The sequence below is a fragment of the Paramisgurnus dabryanus genome, chromosome 21, assembly GCF_030506205.2.
Source record: "Paramisgurnus dabryanus chromosome 21, PD_genome_1.1, whole genome shotgun sequence".
NCBI lineage: Eukaryota > Metazoa > Chordata > Actinopteri > Cypriniformes > Cobitidae > Paramisgurnus > Paramisgurnus dabryanus.
In genome coordinates, this window is record NC_133357.1 from 20682873 (window position 1) to 20699904 (window position 17032).

The following is a 17032-nucleotide window of genomic DNA, read 5'->3' on the forward strand; positions in this document are numbered from 1 at the left end:
AGGACACACTCAAAAACATAAAATTTTTGCTCACACCTACAAAGTGGCAATTTTAACATACTATAATAAATTACTCTGGGGATTTATTTGACATCTTAAAAAAGTCTTGTGAAATGTCCCCTTTAAATATCCTTAAAAATAAAAACAGGATTTCGTTTGTTTTTGTCACTTATTAAAATACTAAATTAAAGGTGCTCTAAGCGAATTGAAGCGTTTTAGACCATAAAACATTTTTTGTTACATACCGGAAACATCTCCTCACTATCTGCTTGCTGCCTGTCCGCTGATCAAACTGTAAAAAAACGCGATCTCTGTAGATAGCCCAGGCTTCACAAACGGCAATATCAACAAATGGCCAAACCTAGCCAGCACAAAACAAAACAAAGTATTCCAGCCAATAAACGGCAAGAAGGATTTGGGGGTGGGGGTTGGGCGCGTTCATGAAAGCACGGAAGGGAGGGGGAGGGGGAGGGGGAGGAGTTAGCTACGCTCTGTCTGTTTGAAAACAGTTCAAACATCAACAGGAAGTGACGTCGCACATTATTCGCTTAGAGCGCCTTTAAGCATTTATTCATATTTTGTCAGCTTCCTGTTGTGAATCTCTCTTTGCTTTGCACATGTCTAGTCTTAAATCAAAGCCTAAACCAGCAGTACAGTTTATGTAAATGTAGATAAATGACTGGTCAAACTGATTTAATTCAGTAGACCACAGACTGGGGTTGACAGAGAGATGAATGGGTCGCAGCTTTATGGCAGGTGGTTATGTGCTATTATGAATGAGAGTATGTGACTTTGGGGTCAAGGCGAGGGGTTTGTCTTTTCAACAGGAGATAACCTCCATCCTATGTCTCTCTCTCGCCTCTACATCTTCATAAACAACAATGTACCAGGCACCTGCTACAATTTCACTTTAAAACCTCTTTGCTGACACTAGCTTCTTTTCATGCCTGTTTGGTTCATCTTTATGCATTAGTGATGCTCTTCACACCCACTGCTCTCTCGCTATCTATCTGTCACTTTTTCATCTAATTCATCTAACACACGGGAAAACCACTCAGCTTTTTCATACATGTATGTACAGTACAGTAAAAACCCTCACTCTCTCTCTGCTCTACTAAAGCATTCACCTTTAGATAAGAGACAGTTAAACCATGTAATCAGCTCCTGTAGACAGTTTTCTCGCTCTTCTTTTTTTGTTATTAGAGTGATACAGTAGGACAGTCTGATGGGGAAGATAACAGTATGTGTGAAAGTGCATTAAATTGGCTTTTCTCGGAGGTGGCCATTTCGGAGACTTAATGGGATCTCAATTGTATTTGGTGTAAGCATCAACTTCACTGGTAGTTCATGGCGCTAGCAACGGCAAGGTCAGGGGCTTCATTTCCAGGGAACACTTTCATGGGTGTTTAATGTACTGTAAATGGTTTTGAATAAAAGCGCTCGCCACATCCATTAAATGTCAGATGTTTAAAAAGAGAGATATTCCTTTAGATGCCCAAAGGCAGCAAGAGCTATAAAATGTATCACTGTTATCTATACAGCTCTGGCTTTTTTTCTAGATTTTTTTCTAAAATAGACACCTGGCAACCCAAACACAAGAATAACTCCTCTACTGTCCAATTAAAATGACATTTACTGTACAGTATAGCGGTATAAATGACTTAAGAGTAGGCAGTGAAACAGACAGAAAGACAGACCCCATTTTCAACCCTTTCCCTCCAACAACCTGTGCCAGTCTGTCTGTGTATTTGAGATGCTATCTGCCAGCGATTTTAAAAGCAACTGAATCAATATAGTTTGAACTGAAATGCCCTCTCTCAATGTGTGTGTCTGTGTGTGCGTTAGAGACAGAGATGTGTTTTTATGAGATGTGACCAATGAATATAATGATAGTGATTGAAAATGGAGCCCAGATGGTCATTATATTTTTTAGTGTCTAATTTTTTATTCTTAAAAAAACCGTTTTGTGTTGAGTCTATAAAAATCTTGAGAGAATCCCTTTTGAGGATCTGTAGGAGAATCTGTGTTCAGATCTTTCAGGTTCAGATTTCTTTACATAACACAAGTTTTGGCAAGAAAGATGAGAGAGAGGTGGAGCGAGAGGTTTGTGCCAATAGGTTGGTAAAGGTTAACTCGAGTTCAGGCTAGTTTAATCCCAACAAACTCTCTGGTTAATACAGTATATGGTTTATTTCTAAACTGTAGAGTTTACTTCAGCATAGCTTAAGCTGGAAGTGGTTGTGTAGACGCTGCACTGTAATCACATAATATGAGCTTTAATTATAGGTTGACTTAATTACTGTGATTCTTTTTGGTCTTGTGGTGTGGAGTGAATGCGTTTTCTGTCTGGGACTCTATGAGTTTATTTTACCCTTTGTTTTTTGTCTTAACTCAAATTAGTCCAATTTGTCCATCGTTTTTCAGACAAACACATTTTCAGTTATTTTAGAAAATGTTTGAGATCTTTCTGTTAATTAAATGTGAAGTTACGGGGTCCACGACCTTCAAGTCCAAAAAATGTGCGTCCATCCTTCACAAAATAAATCTATACGGCACAACGATGATAAACAAAGGCCTTCTGAGGGTAATCCGCGCGATGCTGTTGTAGAAATATCCATATTTAAAACTTTATAAACGAAAATAACTACCTTTTCGGTAGCGCCGCCATCTTAGACTCCTCTGTATTCAGGAGAGAGAATTAGCGTAGTGTACGCACTTTTCTTAGTGACGTATGACAAATTCGGAGGGCGGGGGAACAGAGCAGCAGCAGAGTAACCTCCGTACGCTGCGTAAAGCTCTGATCTTGAATGCGGACGATACTAAGATGGCGGCATTACCGGATGCGAGTTATTTTCGTTTATAAAGTTTTAAATGTGTATATGTCTACAACGAAAATGCGCGGATTACCCTCAGAAGGCCTTTGTTTATCATCGTGGAGCCGTTTGGATTTATTTTGTGAAGGATGGATGCACATTTTTTGGACTTGAAGGACGTGGACCCCATAACTTCACATCTGATTAACTGAAAGATCTCAAACATTTTCTAAAATAACTGAAATTTCATCGTCTGAAAAATGATGGACATATGCACGGGGTGAGTAAATCATGGGTTTAATATTATTTTTGGCTGCACTATCCCTTTAATAATACATAGGATGGGGTTTATAATAAAATTTTCATTTCTTCGCTTAACTTAGGTGAGTTTGTTCATGTTTTACATTGTTGTAGTTTAAGATTAATCAAATAAAACGCAAACCAATCATTTGTTTTGAATCTAAGGATCTTTAGATTTATTTATGCTATAAGGCGGGTAAAATGTTTTCCGTCTATTCGTTTTTGTTAAACGTTCTGTTTAATATAAGCAAGTCATTTTACAAATGTATTGTTCTTCTGTTAAAATTAAAAATAATAATGAACAAATAGCATTCGTAGTAGCCTAATGGAAAAGTATGTCTTTCATTTATTTGTGTTTTAACGCAGATACCATCCGTCGAATTTGTTTTAATAATAAACAAGCTGTTTATAAGCGAGTTTGTCATTGTACTGTTTTTCGTTAAGAATAATAATGAACAAACATTTTAAAAAATTATTTTATTAATAAATGGAAATAATAAATGATATTGGGCCCTATTTTAACGATCTGAAACGCAAGTGCGAAGCGTAAGTGAGTTTGTGGGCGGATCTTGGGCGCTGTTGCTATTTTCCCGGCGTGAGAAATAACTCTTGCGCTGGGCGCAAATCAATAAGGGGTTGGTCTGAAGTAGGTTCATTATTCATAGGTGTGGTTTGGGCGTAACGTCAAATAAACCAATCAGAACGCTATCCAACATTCCCTTTAAACGCAAGTGCGCAAGTTCCATGGCGGGTTGCTATTATTATGACGGATTTACCAGGCGCACGCCAGGAGCGGTTCACAGCCGAGGAGACCGACGTTCTTGTAAGAGCAGTCAAAGACAGAGAAGTTGTTTTTATGGGGATGGGAGAAACCTGCCCAAATCAGCGTCGGTTAAACAGGCGTGAGAGGAAATAGCCACAGTCTCATCAGCTGGCATCCCCATCGTTGCGCCAAGCGCTACAATGATGTCAGGAGACGGGGAATCCCAAGCTTGCCAGCATAAATCGGGCACGCCTTATAACGGGAGGTGGATCTGCCTACACATGACCTGACGCCAGCAGAGGACATCGCTGCGTCCACCCTCAACGCTGAAAGGGTTTGGGGGCTTTGAAATCGGACCCAAGAAACGCAAGCAAGGTCCAACCCCAAAGTACTCTTACAAATCAAGTTCATATACATTAAGGTTTCTTATGAAAACATTTTAATTATTATTTACATAAAATAAACGTAATACAGCCACACAACAAACTTATGAAAATATTTTAATCGTTATTTGCATGAGAATTTTTTAACGCAGCCACACAATAAGTAAAAACCATCACCACAGTGCTCACCACTATGATTCCCCTTATCTCGTGTATTAATATTTTTAAGTGTAACAATTTATGATTTGCAAAAATAACTGTTGCATCTGTTTAGATTAGATGCAAAGTGTATGCGCGTTGTGCACGCTATACATTATGGTCAAGCATGCGCCCTTAAAATAGCATAACGAACAACGCGCAACGCGCCACTGACTTTAAACTTTTTTTTCTGGTCAGTGGCGCAATTGTTTTTTGAAACTGCAAAATAGCATCAGGGATGGTTTGCGCCGGAACACGCCTCTTTTTTTGCGCTGAACCGCCCAGGGAGCGCAAGTTCATTCCCTAGTTTGCCGACGTGCGTTTGTGGAGGGAAAAACCCACTGTGCGCCGGTGCAAAATATAAATGATACATGCGTCACTGACAAAGTCAATTGCACTGGGGGCAAGATAGGGCCCCTAATGTTAAAGATCAAATGTAGCCTACTAAAGATTTTGAACTTCTTTGCCAAATATATTTTCGTTTAAAATATGCGGTATGTTTAATAAGTTTAGAAGGTGAAAAAAATCCTCACCTGCACTTCCCTAATAATACAAATCCAACACATCTTTGTAAGAACGTAAGTATCCGTGTTATTTTATATTCTGACTTAATAAAAAACAATTTGGAAAATCAGATCTTCAGAGGAGCGCGTGAATGCCGCAATTGCTCTGACGGCAGCTTATTTTGCTAATATGGTAACATTTTTTTCAGAGGAATTGCTAAAACGTATAACTTAACCAATGTTTTTATTAGTACTACCGCTGTTATGGGCCTCTGAGATGGGACGCGGCAGTCACAAGTGTCAAGTTCATCGGAGACATATTGAAAGCGTCAAAACGTGGGTGGTTTCACAAGCCGATAACAAAAATATTTTGACATCACGTGTGATGCACATAGTTTACATGGCGCACCAAACACATATTTTGAAATGACGAGCCAGACATATGACGGGCTACATACATGTTGTGATGAGTTTTGCATCGTGCACCCTTGAAAAAGAAGTCGCCGGCAGCCCCTGTCTTTGACATGACCTTAGTCAATATTAAAGATATCAAAGTAATTTTTTTAGATTATATATGATGATTTTATGTAAAACAGTAAACAGTCTGCCCATTAATCTTCTTTTTAATGTGAGCAGATGTGATTAAACTTCATACCAAACTAATCTCCTCTCAATACACTGTGCCCACTCGACCTGCTCGTTTATTCCCACTTTCACCCATAGGAAACGCACACCCTTCCTTCACATAGAGACAAAGTGCCAAAAAACACCTCGCAAACATCTCTGCGCACTTTCCATCATCCTCCAAGCAATGGAGAGCAGAAAACTATATTTCCCCTCTGGTCTCAGATTCGCTCATAATTTGTGGAGACAGCTTGCCTGCATCCTGTGTTTGTATTTTATCCGCCTACCGCCGGTCTGATGCCTGACTGATATAATCTGCTAGAGTGATTAGTGGGCTGGAGCCGTTTACTCACCTTGTTGTTCTGCTATGTTTGCTTATAAACATTGCAATGTTTACAGTACTGTGCAAAAGTCTTAGGGTATCATACGCACACCTAGCCTAACCACGTCAGCATTCGTACTTCAGCTCATTTTTATTTTGCTTCTGTCTACGAAGTAAAGTGAAGTAGCAGAGGATGGAATCACCAGGCTAACACACACCATTGTAAGATCTGTTGTTTTACATTTACACTGTAAAAAATATGTAATTTTTATGGTAAAAAACTGTTGTTGCTAGAAAACCATACAATTATGGAAAATGTAAACAGTTTTGCAGGGAAAAACTCAAAAAAATTCAGTGGCATATTCTATTTTTATTACAGCAAAGTTTTGTATATTTCACAGTTCTGTATTTTTATGGGAAAGTTTTGTACATTTAACAATTGTTTATCGTAATTTTTCTTGGTAAAGTTTTGTCAATTTTACAGTTCTTAACGCTATTTTTCATAGCAAAGTTCTGTACATTTCACAATTCTTTACTGTATTTTTCAAGGCTACGTTTTTTACATTTACGGTTCTTTACTGTAATTTTTCATGGCAATTATGACAAAATTTTGTGTGTTTAATTAACTGATGTTTAATTAACTGAATTAATTGAAGTATTTGTATGTTGTTATAAATCTGTTTTGTATTTAATAACATATTACTTACCACCATAACACAAGTGGTAAAATGGACAGCCAGATGGTGAAGTTTTCACAAGTGGCCTTTCCATAGATTGTTGCCAGAACATGTAGAGATTGGTGCATAGTGTCATTCACACAAACACAAAACACCACCATAACACATGTCGCATGAAAATAAATAATGCTATAATAAACATTAATTAAACAACACAAAATGTAACACAAAACGAATGTAGGTAACAGATAAAAAAATAAAGTAAACATAATTATTTAAATTAAATATCGTCAAATGCGAAGGTTCATGCGGGGAATTGTGGAAACATTGTTTTACTGTTTTTCACCATAGATTTTACAGCGAAAAACTACAAAACAATTTTAACAAGATTTTACCGTAAATGTATAATGTATAAATTAACTCATTTGTTTTGTGTGTCTCTCACAGTAAAATTAAACTTAATATTTTGTTAAATCTACTACAGTTTTTAACTGTAATTGTCAAGATTTTTCAGAGTTAGCCAATTATTGGGGTTTTACCATAGCACTTTTCCTTTTTTCGTTAAATTCACGAACATTTTCTTACAGTCAGATGCTTCTATTCAAAGTGTCCTATAGTGCATTACTGATTGCTTTTATCATTATGTGTGCTCCATGGGATTGAACCCACAATCTTTTGCACAGTTAACACAATGCTTTATTACTGCGCTACAGAATGCATTTCTGCAATAGTATAGTGACCATATATAATTATTTCTTAGTCCCTTTATCAGAACACAATCTGCTAATAAAGTACTACACACTAAATAATTACTTTTGTACACATAGTCCCTGTATTTTCTGTTTGTATCTTAATAAAAGAGTGAAAAATAAATATGGATGGTCATTAAGACTTTGCCAAAGCAAAGCTGGTGGTCGCCTTAGACTTTTCCATGATTAGGCTACTATACAGTGTGAATACACTGTTAATGATGGTGTTTATCACTCTTGTATTGAGTCAGAAATATAAACTGTTTTTTATATTCTCTTGAAGGCCTGTGCACATTTCCACAGACTGTACTTTTACTGCAGTCAATAGGGGAACTCTACGTTCCCAGTTCTGCTCCTCTAGAATGACTCTTACATTAGCATTGAATATGATTGATTTGTACTGGGGGGCTTCGGTCTCAAGAGATCTTTTCTGCCAGGCCAAAGCACTGACGGCGCAATATAGAGGCTAAGCTTCAGAATTGAGTTTGCTCTTATGTGCAGGTTTATTAGCTCAGTGCTCGGGTATTTCAGGTACTTGCAGGTTTAAATCTGTGGCCATTGAGACAAATTAACTCATTTCTTTTGTGTCCATATTTCTCACCTGCATGTTCAAGGACGCAAAGAACCGGCACACGCCATAGCTGCGACCTCTTTCTCTTTAAAGTACAAAAGCTCTGCAGTTACCTTTCCACAAATGCTGGAATAAATGTCATCATCCATCTCAGGAAATGCACAAGCACTCAAGATTGGCTTGACACAGCATATAAATAGAAAACCAGGGCTATTGGCTTCAGATCTGCAGTGGCTTTCCATGACTGCAGTGATTATCAGTTTGGTTGATGTTTACGAGATAAACTTTATCAGATTCTTCATCACTGACCTATATAAGCTCCAGTGGATGCATTTGAAAACATAACCTCACGCAAGCTGCCGATTTACATCTTATCAGGATTGTCTTAGGGAAAGCAGCACTGCACAGATCTCTGGTAGATCTGCTCTGGCCTTGTTGCATGTGCCAACCAGGTCACGTTTAAAAAGTTTTGGGGATGAACGTTGCAGGATTGTGAGATGTGCCTAATTGACCACATAATAATATTAAAGTCTGTGTAAAGTTAAATCAGAGAATTGTTTCTAAACATATTATAGATGGTAAAAATGTATTACTGAACCACGAATAAGAGTGAGAAAATATGTCATACTGAATTGTGGCATTAGATTGTTAAACATTTTCCCCATTTTGTGAGATTATTGAGCCATTTGAACCATCCAACAGGTTGCTACAACCAGGCTAAAGTGTCTATCTAGCACACCAGGCTTATGTTATAATGAAACAGTTATAAAACTTTATTTTATTACATAATCAAGGAACATGATTTGATGAGATGAAGACTACAACTCATATCGTTCCACACAACAACAACATCAAGCTATGCCTTTGTTATTGTTTTGCAAGCGATGAAAATTACATATTGTGCCTTTAATGCACATGAACAATTGATTTGGCATTAACTAACATTAAAGATCATATTGATTGATGTAAGTTCATGATAGATAATGCATTTAGTAATGTTAACAAATACAACCTTATTGTAGTGTGTTACCCAAACATTTGGGTCAATGACGTGAAGTTAATTATTTTGTGTCTGTATGGTTCAAATAAATGTAAAAGGGATAAAATTTCAAAATAAATTAGCAGATTACTTGCATACACTGTCTTTTTTGAGTCTAAAATCTGTTTTTGTTTTCATGTTTAAAGAATATTTGGGGGATAATTGCAAAAATGTCAATGTGGTTTAACCAGTCGGTGTCAATTGGTGTAACTAGTACTTTTTTAAATGAAAACAGAAATATATTCATAAAAAATTTGAAATAAAATATAATCATCTAGTTTAGTGTAATATGATTTTTGTTTACATACATTTTTACATCATTTGTCAAAGATTATTTAGGACACAGACCTGTTTTCAGCATATGTCAGGACAAATTTACATTTAGAAATAACTAATAAATTGGCGGTTACACCATTTGACATTTTCAGGTCCATTAAGTCTTAACTTTCATAAAATTGGTGCAAATGTAATTTTATATTGTACACGGTTTCCCGCAGAAAATTTGTTAGTTAAGGTGGTAGGGTTGGGCGGTGGTTGGTGCCAGGGGGCGTGACAATCAAAGGGGCGGGGCGTACACGTCATGATGAAAATATTTTTATTAAAAACACTCAAATAAAACTTATTTTTGAATAAACTATTACAGAAAATGAACACATACTAGATTATTAATGAATTAAATGTTTTTAACAGATACCTCTAACGAAAATAGCTGCGTGATGAAGTGAAACTAAAGGGTTAATAAATACAAACTGAAGCAGATGTTGTAGAACATTTAGGCCGTGTGGCGTGCATGCCCGCTCGCGGTATGAACTTGACGGCCTTTTGTGCAGCGAAATTATAATTTTTTGGACAACCTAGTTAAGGTGGTAGGGTTTCCCAGCTTAGGTGGGCCGCCCGAACTGCAAAGTGCTGCGGGAAAGCCTGTTGTAGAAATGTAACATAAATACACTATGTGCATTGAAATAAACCTGATGGAAAAAACACTTTGAATTTCTTATCTTGCTAAACCGTTTTTGTCACTGACCCATTTACATTTATGCTTGCGACTTGCAGTACACTACAGTGTATACATTTTTGTCATTACCATGTTTGTGTTAGCTGCATTCGAATCCATGACCTTTGCGCAGCTAATGCAATGCTTTACCACTAAGCCCTACAGGAGGTCAAGGAAACACTTAAAGGGATAGTTCATCCAAAAATGAAAATTCACCCTCAATTTGCGATAGATCGGTTTTTCTACTTTAAAAGTCAACGGTGCTCCTGTTTTCTGCTTCGTTACAAATATCTTCTTTGTGTTCAGCAGAGCAACGAAATGTATACAGGTCTGTAACAACTTGAGGGTGAGTCAATGATGACAGAATTTAAATTTTTGGGAAAACTATCCCTTTAACCTTTAGTCTAATTTAAGGCATTTGCATTATACGATTAAGAGTTGAATATGTATAATGTTAACATAGCGCTTAAATCATAACATTCCCCTAGAAAATGCAAACATAGCCATCTCTGTATACTTGTTATTCTCTCTCTCCCTCGATCTCTCCCCTCCCCTCCTTCTCCTCTTCTCTCCCCTGCTCTGAATCACATCATGAATATTAATGGAAGTGTCATCCTATTACGACAGGAAGTCTCTTGTTTTTGAATGTCGCAAGTGTTCGCTCATATCCTGTATCTCCATGTGTTCAAATTCAAATGTAAACTAGTTGATTTAAAAAAAAGACGGACAGGGAAACCCACAGATGCTCCAACTCAAACAGGCAAAGACCCACAAATTACAACGTTTTTTTTTACTTTGTCAGTTGTTGTTGTTGTGAATGAGCGAATACAGCTGGACTACATACAACAGCTGGACATGAACTATTACAATAAACACAGCCCTGTCACGCTCTCTTTAACCCCCTCTGTATTCTTTTTTTTCTCTTTCCTGTCTTTAAGCCTTAACAGATGAATAATCTCCTTTATATGTGGTTATAATAAACGGGTGCATTTCTTTTTTTATGTATTCATGAATTGTAAGAATGTGCTTCCGCAACGAAATCTATAAAAGGATTCTTTGGTGTCTTTGTTATAGTGTATAAGGTGTGCGTGTTGTGGATTATCGTGTATTGTCTGGATCACAGACAGAGTTGAATGACCCTACTGTACTGCTTAAAAACCATTGCAATGTTAAAGATATGATCAAGATAATGTTAAAAATGGATTCATGTGGAACAAAAATAAACATGGCTTATGCCGACGACCACAATGTGTTCGAGCTTTTTCAACCATTTTGAGTCAGCTTACTGTATCAATATAATTACATATAAGTTGAATATAAAAGAAAAGAAACATTTTTAATGGCAGCTGGTGTACTTTAAGTAAATGATATTGCACAGGCAGCCAGTTATTGGAGAAATATGCCCCGACAGTCTGATCAGGACCCGGCGCAAAGCTGGAGATCTTGTATCACACTAAAGGGGCTTATTTCACGATAATAACCCGCTGCCTGTACATTATCCCGCTTATTACACGGCTATTTACCTCATAAGTATAAAAATATTGATTTGAAATATTTTATTAGCTAATTTTTAACAAATGCAGACCCCTTTTTTGGGGTTTTAAGATGAGGCAAGATGTTCAAATGTCACAAACACACTGTTTTATTTAATCATTTGTAAATGTAATGCAGGATATGGTATTAAAATATATTTATATGTAATTTTTCTGTAATATTAAATTGTGCATTTCAAAATGATTTGCAGCATCCAGGTTACCGTGTGTTATCAGTTTTGAGTGTTGTTATCTGGGATTATTACAAGGCTCTCTGGAATGCTTGATTCTGATTGGTCAGTTGAGACATTTCCAGGTTCGTTCTTTTCAAATAATAACCGCTCCAAAGTAATAACGCATAGCCGGTACTACTTGTACGATTAAAATCGCTCCGCGCCAATAAAGATTACTGTTTGGCGCCATCTTGTGACAAACACTGGACAACCACCATTAAGAATGGAAAATTTTGACATTCATTTTAACATGTACGGAAAAAACAAAACATTAAAACAGTGAATAGAAGAACGAACAACGTCGAGACACAGAGAGCTTACTGAGACTGAACTTGACAAAATAGAGCATGACAGCTACGAAGCCAACACCAAAAAAAAAAACAGAATGGGCATTAAAACTTCTCAAAGACTGGCTAAAAGAGAAAAAAATGGAGACAGACAAGTATGAAGCAGAGGATCTTAATAAGGTATTACGATCATTTTATGCATCTGTGCAAAGTTTCGCGGAAGGATAAAAATGTAAATTTAAAACAAATATGCCAATAAAATGTTTCAAATTCATATTCACGTCCAGTTTTTTTTCTTATGTTTGCAAGTAGCAGTGTAATAAGCGGGACAATGTAGAGGCAGCCTGTAGTTATCGCGAAATAAGCCCCTTCAGTGTGATACAAGACCCTCCGCTTCGATTTGAACTACCGGCTGCCTCTACATTATCCCTTATATAACAAACTTGCAAATGTTACGACTGGCCAATCAAAATCAAGCATTCCAATGAGCCATGTAATAATATGTATAATATATAAAAAAGTTAACTTTTTTCAACTTATATTTTTCACTTCAAGTTTTTTTTTAAATGTAGGTGCTACCAATTGAAGTATTTTTTTTTACATAGGCCCAACTCTTTCACTTTTTACAGTGTATTTCTCTCAAACAAGCAACTGTATTTTTTGGTTAAGGTTTTGTTGCATGAAACAAAAAAGTTTCAAAGCATCAGCCATGAGGTCCCCTCCCAGATGTCAAATAAAGACCAAAAGAAAGTCTATGAAGAAATCTTCAATGCTTTTATTTCATTTTCAAAATGTTTCTATTTACACAAAATCTTCCCACATTTTTATTCAGGTGAAGAAAGACACAGAATTTAAGCTCAAAGTTGGGCAGAGACATTCAACGTTTCCTACACGAGGATAGAAAGAGTACAAATTGCGTATTTATGTACAGTATACTTGAAATCAAGTTAAAACATATTGAAAGGTTTAGCATTTTCCATCTGTCATCATCTTTCTATTCGAAAAAGATTTGAATGAAATGGTGACAAAACAAGAAATATACACGCATTCTTTTTATAATAATTTAGCAAATAATATCGACAACAATAAGCAACGTGGTGTTTTATATATTGCTAAAACAGGGTGACATGAGGGTGATCAGTACATCAGTATGTTGACGGCCAATCAGACAAAAACATCTCATTATTTTATGTACACACTACCTTGTTTATCATTGGGATTTGATTTAAAACTGCAGCATTTGATGAACTGGTTGAGAGTGAAGCTCCTGAGCTCAGGTCTCTCTCTCTGTTTGACTTACGTAGAGGTCATACGACCAAGCTCAGAAGACCAACCAGGTTAAGGGACACTTAAAAAGGATGGGAGATCATTTGTCTGATATGCATTTGTAAAGTGAGCAAAGCTACAACATCAGATTTAATTTATGGAACATTAAGATTTAGGTTACAAATGGCTTGTAAAGAAAATTGATTATCATCAGATCTCACTCAAAAAATCACATTTTGTCTTCTCTAATTTGCACGGAAACCTGAAGTTTTCTGTTTGTAAATAGGTAGTTCCTCCAAAATGTATTCCTAACAAAGATCATTGTTGCTTTAATTTAAAAAAAAGGCACTCCAGTGACCTTGAAAAAGCAAAGATGAATGGGCTTAACGTAAGAAAGGAGAGTTTAGAGGTAGCTGTGGGAAATATGGCAAGGCTTTGACCATCAAGTAGAGGTACTATCTGGGATATTACAGGCTGGGTTTTTAAATAGCTAAACATTAATTGTTTTTTACAAAGCTGGATGCTATAAGGAATGTGATAATGTTCTGAATCTCCAGTCTTTGCACTTAAATTTTTAAGTATAATGAACTTGGATTTCAAGACATTTCAACTTTTATTTTTATCTTGACTGACAAGTATGCAATTAGGTTGAATTAGCTTAACTATATTTTAAGATTTAAATAACTCAAGATAAAAAATTGAAATGTTAAATAAAGTTGAAATGACTTGTAAATCCAAGTTGATTATACTTAATGCATTATTTTACAGTGCACTAATGTCTTATTTATAAAAGAGTCATCAAGTCATTTTGGCTTGGGAGATGCATACAACAATGTTCTTCTAATTCACTGTCATCAAAGTCCATAAAAGCACTTAAAATAGGACTGAACTTTAATTTATGAGCACCACTCCAACTCGAGATTGGAGAAAAATACTTCACTCAAACGTATGAATTACATAAGTGCATAGCTACAGTATGAGCAAAGGGTCAGATTATAAATTATATTTCTGATAAATCTCACTAATCTCACGGTGGCTAATTACCATTCAATGTTTTGGCTTAAACATCTCTGTTTAAATATCAGCATAAAAAACATGTCACTATCTATGAAGCTTTAAAATGTGGATTGTAACTAAGGAAAATTGGATTATGGATTTAAATCAGACTAGATGTCATATGTAATTCCTTTAGAGATGCAGCTACACTGAAAAAAAGAGGCAGTGGTTATTTTCCACCCAGAGTTGGGTCCAAAAATGACGAACCCAACCTACATTATTGGGTTGTAATTAAACTAATAATGGGTTGTTTCGACTCAAAATGCTGGATTGTTGTCAAATATAAACGTTTTCTGGGGTAACTTAACCCAGCGGTTGGGTTCATCCAAGTATATTTTACTGTCTTAAAGGGATAGTTCACCATCATTTACTTACTCTCAAGATATTTTGAGGAATGTTTGTAACCAAACCGATCAGAAGCCCCATTTAGTTCCATAGTAGGAAAAAATAAATATGGGGCCTCTGATCGCTTTGGTTACAAACATTCTTCAAAATATCTTCCTTTGTGTTCAACAGAACAAAGAAATGTATACATGAATATCAGCTGACGTCACTCACTTGTCTTCCGCCATTTTGAGTACCTGAAGTGGTCGCAAAAGAACTAAAAGCTATGCCTTCAATATGTTGTGAGCATCAAAAACGCTATTTTAACAACACTAAGAAGGCTCGACACAACATGATACTTTGCTCGAAGTATCGCCTGTGTCTCTACACGTGAACTCGAGCATTGAGAACATTGTTTGTGTACACAGAGTTTACTAAAAAGAAGGTTTTGAACAACTGACTTTGGTTGATTTGGCTTCCGATCGCCGCCATCTTCCCAGTCAAGATGTAGCGATCTCCGAATGCGACGTAAGGAGGGAGGAGAGTAAAGATGAATAGCTCCTAAAACATAGTTCCATATAAATGCACGGATAATTCGTTGTTTTGTCGCAAGTGACAAACAATATAAACCTTCTAGTTACAAAAGGAGCCTCATATGAGATTCATTCATTCACATTCGGAAATCGATTATTTACGTCTGGCAGAGATGACGAGCGGACACCATAACAGCCAAAGTCATTTGTACAAAACCTTTATTTTTAGTAAACACTGTGTACACAAACAATGTTCTCAATGCTCACGTTCATGAGTAGAGATCCAGGTGATACTTCCAGCAAAGTTTCATGTGGTGTCGCGCCTTCTTATGTTGTAAAATAGTGCTAGTTCGGTAGCAGCGAACAGTGGCTGGAAGAATGCATCACGGATCAAGTAGGCATCACACCCTAACCAAGATATATTAAGTAGCGTTTCTTTTTATGACAGTCGAGGTGCGACATGTTGTCTTTCGTAGCCATTTACTGTATCCGTAAGAATCATAGACAGTAAAAGATAAGAAATCCGTAAATCGTAGCAAGCTAGCCAATGCTTGTCAGTAGCCTACTGGTACTTGGTAGGTCCTCAAGATGGCGGCATGACGTAAAAGGTCACATCTATTCAGGTTTGTAACAACATAAACATAATTTTTAGGTGAACTATTCCTTTAAGATCAAACCTGTTTTCCAAAAGATTATTCGTCAACTGAAATTTACTTTGGGAAATATGTATTTTCAGCATTTTGATGCCTCACAAAAGACATCTGGGAACGTAACAGCATAGGCTATTCAGCACTGTACCGTACTTCCAATTCTCAAAGCCTCATTTTTACTCCTCCGACATCTACACTGATTAACATCCAATAGGATTATAAAAGCATAATGGCAGAAGATGGAGATGTACAACAAAAGATGAATGAAGCAACTTCATGTGGACGAGGCAAGAGGACAGAAAATTCAAAGTTAATGTTCACACACTTACAGTACAATGTACCAAAACAACTGCTGCCGTACTGTATCTCTCTACTCTACAGCTACCAGCATGCTCTCTATAGACATCTTCAAACAGCATAAGAAGAATATTTATCAAAACACAGATTCATAATGCAATATGATGAATTTCACTGCATCAAGGCCTGGTTGCTGGAGAATTGTACAGATTTTAGGAGCAATGCTGTCTGTGGGCAGTTTTCTGATGAATGGAAGCCATTTTGAGGCTCTTGTGTAGTTCAGGTGCATGCTGCATTTTTCTCTTTATATCTACATGATTTTATTAAGCACTGCTGACATTTTGGGTTGTTGTTAGTCAAGTCTTCCTATGTCCTTTGGCTGAATGAAGAACAGAGTAATGGCAGAGTTTGCGAGGTCTGGCTGGTTGACTGTGGAATGGTAGAACGGTGGGTTTCAAAAGGCAGGACTGGCTGGTTTACTCAAGAATTAACTGAAAATATGAAATCTTACTGATTGACAGTAAGTTGGTGGTCCTAAAGGAGAGGTGAAGTCCCCCCCTTCCTTGGCAATAAAGTGTGCTGGTTAGATTGAGGTCTGGATTATATAGGAAAAGTGTCCCATTTGTGTTATCCTGAAATCTTCTGAAGGTGCGAAGTAATATGCATGTCTGGGTGGTATGTGGCAGTGCACTTGTGTGGCAGTGCGTGTAAAAGAGTTTTTATTATGGTTCATGAGGTCCATCACTCATTACTGGTATCCGGTCGTTCTTCGTTTGCCGTAGACGTCTCTTGCGCGCGGTGTTTGCACTGGCCCTGTATGTGACGTGTGGTGGTACGAGAGTGCCGGGCGATACATGACGTGAGGTTCTGTGATGTACAGTCACAAACCGAATCCTGGAAAGAAGTTTGAAAACATGA

The 17032-nt window shown here is 36.9% G+C and overlaps 1 protein-coding gene across 2 annotated transcripts in view; it reads right to left on the bottom strand.

Moving 5' to 3' along the window:
- Positions 1-12743: 12743 nt before the first annotated feature.
- The window catches only part of mtcl2 (microtubule crosslinking factor 2), a 62867-nt gene continuing 58578 nt past the window's right edge, over positions 12744-17032 (bottom strand). For both annotated transcript variants that reach the window (XM_073812935.1, XM_065286199.2), the window contains exon 14: positions 12744-17008. In XM_073812935.1, the coding sequence (XP_073669036.1) occupies positions 16856-17008 (153 nt within the window). In that variant the 3' untranslated portion in view covers positions 12744-16855. The remainder of the gene's footprint in view (positions 17009-17032) is intronic.